The following is a 7,383-nucleotide window of genomic DNA, read 5'->3' on the forward strand; positions in this document are numbered from 1 at the left end:
ACAACACACCTCTGAGTGACAAACTGGTTCTTACATAACATAAACACACAAGGAAACATACTCTGAGGTAGCTATAATATCAATATAAACCACCTATTATATATTTTTTTATATTATAGAGTCAACCATCAGCTATTTATTTGGTCTACGTTTAACAATACCTTTCCAAATTGAGGATTGTGTTCTTTTTTTATCCTTTATAGATGTTAAATTGATCTTTTTCTTTCTCTGAAAGAGTTTTGTCTGTAGCTTTTGTGTCAATATCACTATCAATTATATTTTTCTAAAGGTGACTAACAGAGTGGGATTGAACAACTGAACGTTTTCTTTTCTTTTGTGTGCCATTTCTTGTGGTAATTTTCATATTTTTAGGATTATGAAATAAGATTTTCTGTTTTGTCTCAAAATCATACAAATGTTGGAGTATGACAGAGGAGATGGGTGGTGAGGGAGCTGAAGTGCTTTTATTTCTTCACATCACGCTGATTGCTTATTTTGTTTTAAATGAAAGGGATGAGCAGAAAAGCTAACAATTGTCCTCATCAGTTACAGCTTTGTCTCTCTGATGAAAAGCTACCACTGAATATACTTGCTTTTGACACTGGCAAACTATTGCTAACTGGTGCCTATTATCTCACTTTCACTATGGCTTTCATGTAGTCCAAATATCTGCCCCCTTTAGCCTATCATGAGCTTCCTTTTTCTCAAATTTCTTGTATTAAGTAAACCTCTGTACAAATTTTTCATTTTCAATCTGTATTTGTTATGCTCTCAATAAGATCTACCTGTCTCCACAGGTGCTGACCTGTTCTCTAACTGCACAGAGGAGTGCAAGGCCCTAGGTCACTCTGACCGCTGCTGGATGCCATCCTTTGTGCCATCAGATGGCCGCCAAGGGCCGGACTACCGCAGCAATCTGCACGTCCCCGGCATGGATGCCACGCTGCCTGACACTGAGGTACCCTGCTCCGTCAACCTCCCCGACCAACTCACCATGACCTCCTCCACTGCCTCCTCCAATGATAGGTCATTCTCCACCTTTGGCAAGGATGGCCAAAGATCACAGTCACACCACAGCCTTCAAAATCACCTCCATCAGCAACAGCAGCAGTACAGCTCCAGCACGCTAGAGAGGAAAGAGTATGATAGGGGGACCCTACCGTACAAACCAACCTTTCTCTGTGAGTATCAGTATGAAACTTCGCTTGGACCCTTTGACTTCAGTCTGGTCCAACACAGAAACTAAAGGAGGGGGCCTTGAATCGGCCTCTTAATCTGATTTGGACTTTCACATTTATCAACTTTTAGTCTTCTGTATCTAAGGAGGTCAAGAATACGGCCTTTAATTTTGTTGTATTTTTTTTTTTTTGTATTTTTCATTATTTAAATATATATTTTTTTCTCTTGTAAAATGTATAAAGACCTACCCCTTTTCTACTAATTCTATAATTCTATTTTAAATTAACTTAACATTAACATAAATGTTGCCTGTATTTACAGAAATAAATGTGAATAAATTTTGCATGCTATTCTTTTTTGTTTAGTTTTTTTTCTCTAAATTACCCCTCCCTTTAAAATCCTTCCTACCTGATGCTCATACTTGTAAAGGTCAGCAACACTTGCATGATTCATGAATGAAACATACATCGACATACAGAATCTCAGGAAATAATAGCTACTGTATATGGCATAGTATATGCACTTTATGGTTGGACCTCATTCTGGATGAAATTATGCAACTTTGCTGGATGGTGTGGAGGTGATCAGTTGATGGCTCTGCTGATGTGTTAGAGAAGCACAGGTTGCTTTAATCATCCTCTGTCTCTCGCCTTGTTTTCAGCCATATTTCATAAATTCTCAGAGAGGTTTAACCCAGGTCTCTTTGCGGACCAAAAAAGCAGAATAATACAATAGTCTTTAAGGCATTATTAGCACTTATTGCAGTACAGCCAGGTGCCAAGTCCAGCAACAAAAAGGAAGATAACTCTCTCCATGAACATGTAGTTATTTCTGCAATGACTTTTGACCTTCTAAAACATAGTAGACAAACATTATAAGATAAAACTGGTCACCAAATTATCACTGAGTGTCAAAACATTTTTCTGGAATTGGATTCTGATTCTCTAAATAATAATTTAATCCCAGGGAAATAATCCCTGGGAAAAATAATTCTTGATAAAGAACAAGCAGCTAACCTTTAGCACAGTTCCTTTCAAGCAAAAAAGCATAGTGGCCAAGGCCTTTCTGCTTGGAGTGCATCTCTTATTTCTGCATGTGGGTAGGCTCCGTCCTTGTATTTTGGCTTGTCTGTTGTTTGGCAGTGTCAGTGTTAACCTGTGAAGGGTTGATGCTGTCATCAACCTCCTCTGACGATTAAGCCTGTAAAGAAAATGTATGAATGATAGTTGTAAATCAGACCACTGCAATAGTCTAGTTCCTTTTTCTCAGCAGAAAAGGTAAAACCTTCCCCAGGTTTTCTCTTGCTCAAAGCAATATAAGCTGTAACTTCTCCGAAAAGAGAGAGAGAGAAGATTTTAAAAGCTTACTACTTAATTCCCGCTCCTCCTTCCCTCTTGTAGAAGACGAATGCCATGGCTACAAGCCACGTACACCACTTGCTCTGTACAAGCTCTGGGCAAGCGGTGTACGGAAATTAAGCATAATTGGTGTGAATAAAGCTTTTTGTTGCTTTCTCTTGAAGAAGAGGGTGTCAGTGGCCGTCTGCAGGACAAGTAGAATTTTAGGCTATAACATGGTCATGATACAAAATCGCAAAAAAATACCAAACATTTTAATTGGTCTTATCTAATATTTTGATGTTTTGCAAAATGAAAAGAAAGCCATCATTCAGCTATAACTGTTTTTAACATTAACAAAAAAAATAACATAAGTAAACTCAACTTGTATTGCACTTTGTTAAACTGAAGTTATGTTATAATTAACCATATGAAATAAATACATTTTTTGAAAATACTTTTATTTGTTGAGATAAACGTATCCTAGAAATTTTATGCTTGATAAGTATGACTGAGCACAAACAAAAGGCAGTACAAGTCAGAGTAAGAATTCTCCACTTTTGCATCAACATTTATGAGCATGATCATCTGACTTTGCTTCTGAAAAGCTCAATAGGTGAAGCTTACAATCCACACTTCTTTAAGTAAGTCCAGTTGGCTCTGAAAAGGAACTGAACTGTTTTAAATTTCCTGGTTGTAGATACAATGCTGGACATAGAGTAAGGAGAGGAATGTGATTGTTTTACTGCAATTTCAGGATTCTTTTAGCTAAAAAAGAAATTGACATAATGTCCTCTCGAAAACTCAAAAAATAAGTGGCTAATAAAGCTGAGGAATTTAAGTCATAAGTGACTTTATTTTGCAATTTAAAATGAATTAATGTTTGGTATATTTAAAGCTGCTTTTATAATTTCAAAGCAAAGAGTAGAGAATGAATTTGATATACATATTCAGAAGGGAAGTCATTTCCAGTCATCCCAACACCATGTTCACCACCCTCATCCATGATCCTGCATGCTGGCTGTCTCAGGTAAATGATGAGCACAATTATCTGCTTTATCTTCTTGTTTAAAAAGTGGTCATTATTAAGTCTGTAGGTCCTTGAGTCTCTTTAGTTCCAAATGTAACTATCTGTGCCTTGTGACATCTACCTTGCAGGGTTTGAAAAAGATGTGCTTGATCCAAAATTTACAGGTTTAATTTAATCTCACATGATCGTTTTTAACTCTTCCATATTTCATAATCTGAACAATTAAAGGCAATCCTATCTTATCAAATCTAAGCCTCTATCAAGGACAGGCATGTTTTGAAAATAGCTGTAATTGCTACTGAAGCAATTCTCTGATCACCAGGATTCCCTTGTAAAAGGATTAGTAAATGTTTAATGACCTATTTATTGATAATTAATGAAGCAATTAGTGCTCTTTGTTTCTGTTCTACATACATTAGGCGACCACAAGAGTTTGACAGTTTATTCTTACTGATGGACGTGTTTTCATTCCACTCCGAAATTAGCTTTACAGTGTATGTAATAGTATGCTGTAAGGACCAGCGATTAGGGTGTATAAATAACTTCACACAGCCCTTTGTGGCATGTATCCTTCAAAAGACGATATTTCAAGCTGATTGTGCCATTAAAAAGCCTCAAGGGAGAAAAAAAAAGTTTAATTTGTCTTAATGAGTGTGTGTTCTCTGTTTTTTTTTTCAGCCCGCAAAAGGATTTGCTAGCTCATTCCACGTAGACATATCGGAGACAGCGTGAATTTGTGTACTACAACATCAGCACTGATACTAAAGACGGTGAAACAGAACTAAAACAAATGGCAGCCTGGATGACAGAAACCTTGGCTAAACTTCATTTTCTCGAGTGGCGAACTGTAACAGAACCTTGGCGGTGGCTGCTGAGGGAGAAAAAAGGAGAAATAATTACTGAGTAGCAGTAAACCTCTTGATACCCAAGGAGCAATTCAAGGCCTTATTTCTCTCAGCAGGACTGAGAACGGCATGAAACTCTTGACCAAATGAAGATTATAATGGCATAAGATTACTGAGGGGATGAATTGAAATAATAAAGTAAGACAGAGGGGTACTAATTAAATTAAAGAGGTGTTACCCCCCGCCCCCCACCCCTTGCCTAAAAGAGGGTTAGCCTCTAGAAATATGTGTGTGCCTGTTTACATAAAAAAAGAAAAAATGTTTCTGTACAAACTTCAACCAATGTCACACTGAACCCTTTAGCTATTTCTATGATCACCACTAAGCCAGCTGTACAGAGTGTTTTGGGAGGGAAAGGAGACTGACAATGAGACAATGAGAAAGCAGATGACGCAGGAAAAAGAGTATACGAGTTGTACATGTACAGGATTAAAAAAAAAAAGCAAACAAGTGCAGTACTATAGATTCTATATCCAGTTTTTTGACTTGACTGTCTTTATATACCTTCTCTTTTTGTTTCTGTTTTTTCTGTGTGGTTCAAGTGTGGAGACTAGAATATTCCAACTCAGCTTCAGACAAGCACTTGTGGTTCAGCGTTGGGTTGAGCCCTCTTTCAGACTTAGCTAGCCTCTTCAGGAAGGAGATTTGGACAAATCACTGTGTTAATGTAGAGTATCATTTTTGGGATCAGAAATACAATACAAGAAAAATGAATGTTTCATGTTTGTTCATATTTTTAAAAGGCTTCTTATTGTTTTTTAAGGTCCTTCCTGAGCTATCGGCAGAGAAAGCGTAATGACCTATTAGAGAAATGTGGTTCTCTTGATGCCATTGGCCTCTACATAACTAATCAGACACACTCAGTGGTTTTTATCATGTGTGCAAAGTGTTTACTGTACTATTTTAAAATCTTATAAATGAATATAAATCTATATATATATAACACTATATATATATATATATACACAATATACTTTTGCTGAAAACTGTGTAACCATTAATTAGTTTTTACACTCCATTAAGTCTCTCATTCTTTTAATACAAAGTGCTAAAAATTTAAGATGAGTATTGTTTTATTTAAATAAGCAGTGCTTAGCCTGAAATGCTACATTTTATGACAACCACCAACTAAGTTAATGTTCTTATTTTACTGTTATTTTTCACTGTTTACATATTTCAGGCCTTGTTGTGTGCTGCCAAGACACAATTTAAGTTGTTTTGGGCTGTAATGTATTTTCAAGCAGATAATGTACAGGATGGAAAACTGTCACAATCCAGCAAGACTTCTTAAGTTTTACGTTATTAGACATTTTCATCTCACAGAAGGAGGTTATACATTTTGATGAACTTTGCTCATACATCATATACACACATATAAACACAACCACAGACACACAGATAAAATGGTGATAATAAACTGTGTCATTTAAGTTTTCTTAAGTGTATTTTGTTGTGGGTATCTTCAAAATTGTGTGTGTATTTGCAAATTCTTTTTGCAATTCACTGGCCTCAGAAATGTTTTTATGTTTTGATTTAGGTTTATTTATTTATTTTTTTTTTTATTCTATTTTTTTGGATATCATTTGATTATTTCACCAAAAATTTATAAAATCCTTTGGAGTATAGAAAATGTAGTAGAATGTAATTTTAAAGATAAAAATATTCTAGGTAAACAATTTTTAACTTATTATTTTTATTTTTTCAATACATTTTTTATGGAAGACATTCTAAAGTCGTAAAAGAATGTCATGGAATTTCAAGAAGTAATCACCATGGCCCTGCTCTACTTTCTACATTTCTTGACCTCAATAGCTCCTGAAAAAAATCCCAATCCTACCCCTCCACTACAGCGTGATCTTTAGATGGCCTGGCATATGCTTACAGAGATAAGCAGTAAAAAGCAAAAGAAGAGAAGTCCTGGATCAACTGCAAGTAAAGTGAGGGGTCATGTGGGAGACACAGCAATCCCATACTTAATGTCCTAAAAACAGAGCTGAGTTTGTCTCCATCACAAGATAGCCTTCTTTAAAGAGCAGAGGGACATGTGACCAGAGCATATGACTGATTGAGTGGTTGCCTTGTGAATCAGGGCCCTTTGGGCTTCTGATTAAAACCTCACCCAGAAATTATTCAAAGTTCTTTTGAGAGACTGAGAAACTTTTGAAGAAAGAAAAAGAGGTCATATGCTTAACTAAATAATTAGATAAAACCAGAGCATTATCATTGGGGTCATACGATTTCTGTGTTCTTAAAGTGGTATAACCCCAAAATTACTTTTTGGTTGCAATCATGGTTAATGAATAAACCTTAAAGGGGTACAAAAATATGATTGGGCTTTCACATGCACGTCAGTGGAGGCATTGCCTCAGTTGTTATTATGACAGATATTGACCAATGTATGCTCCAAATGGCTATATTTCTATCATTTTCTTTTCAAATGCATGGGAAAAGGGGGGAATGAGGAGCTGTACCTCCCCTCTTAGGGAGCTGTGTTATAGCGCATTCAGAGACCAAACATGTTTGAGGATCAAAAAAGCTTCCAAAGTCTCAACTTAGATGCTTGTGCATTTGGAGGTCAGATGCTCTGGTTGTTGAGCTGCTCTGTTCAGTTGAAATCCAGAAAGTAGCTTGACTTTATTTGCTTCGCTGTGTTGGGGAAAAAAATATGTTCATTTAATCAGGATTATGATCCTACTTAAATATTCTGCTCATGTTCCAAGCGGCAGACCCCCCTGCATCCCGGTGGTTGCTGGGACTCCCCACCCAATGAGGGCTTTCTAAAGCCGGCCAGGCTCATTGGGATTTCTCACTCCCAAATCATTAAATATTAACACTAGTCAATATCCCCTGCGCATCATATACTGATGTTTAAAGGGTACCATTCTGGTAATTTATTGACACGCAGGCAGGGACTGATCGAGGCCAAAAAAAC

The 7,383-nt window shown here is 36.6% G+C and overlaps 1 protein-coding gene across 3 annotated transcripts in view; it reads left to right on the forward strand.

The window, feature by feature from the left end:
* The window catches only part of pcdh10 (protocadherin 10), a 31,403-nt gene extending 25,428 nt beyond the window's left edge, over positions 1-5,975 (forward strand). The window contains exons 4-5 of one of the 3 annotated variants that reach the window (XM_015374406.1): positions 798-1,181; positions 4,225-5,975. In XM_015374406.1, the coding sequence (XP_015229892.1) occupies positions 798-1,181; positions 4,225-4,244 (404 nt within the window). In that variant the 3' untranslated portion in view covers positions 4,245-5,975. Of the gene's footprint in view, positions 1-797; positions 2,883-4,224 lie in introns of those variants that run through there. The other 2 variants (XM_015374407.1, XM_015374405.1) reach the window with 2 other exon arrangements.
* Positions 5,976-7,383: the final 1,408 nt, after the last annotated feature.

The sequence above is a fragment of the Cyprinodon variegatus genome, unplaced genomic scaffold (genome assembly GCF_000732505.1).
Source record: "Cyprinodon variegatus isolate N-32 unplaced genomic scaffold, C_variegatus-1.0 Scaffold102, whole genome shotgun sequence".
NCBI lineage: Eukaryota > Metazoa > Chordata > Actinopteri > Cyprinodontiformes > Cyprinodontidae > Cyprinodon > Cyprinodon variegatus.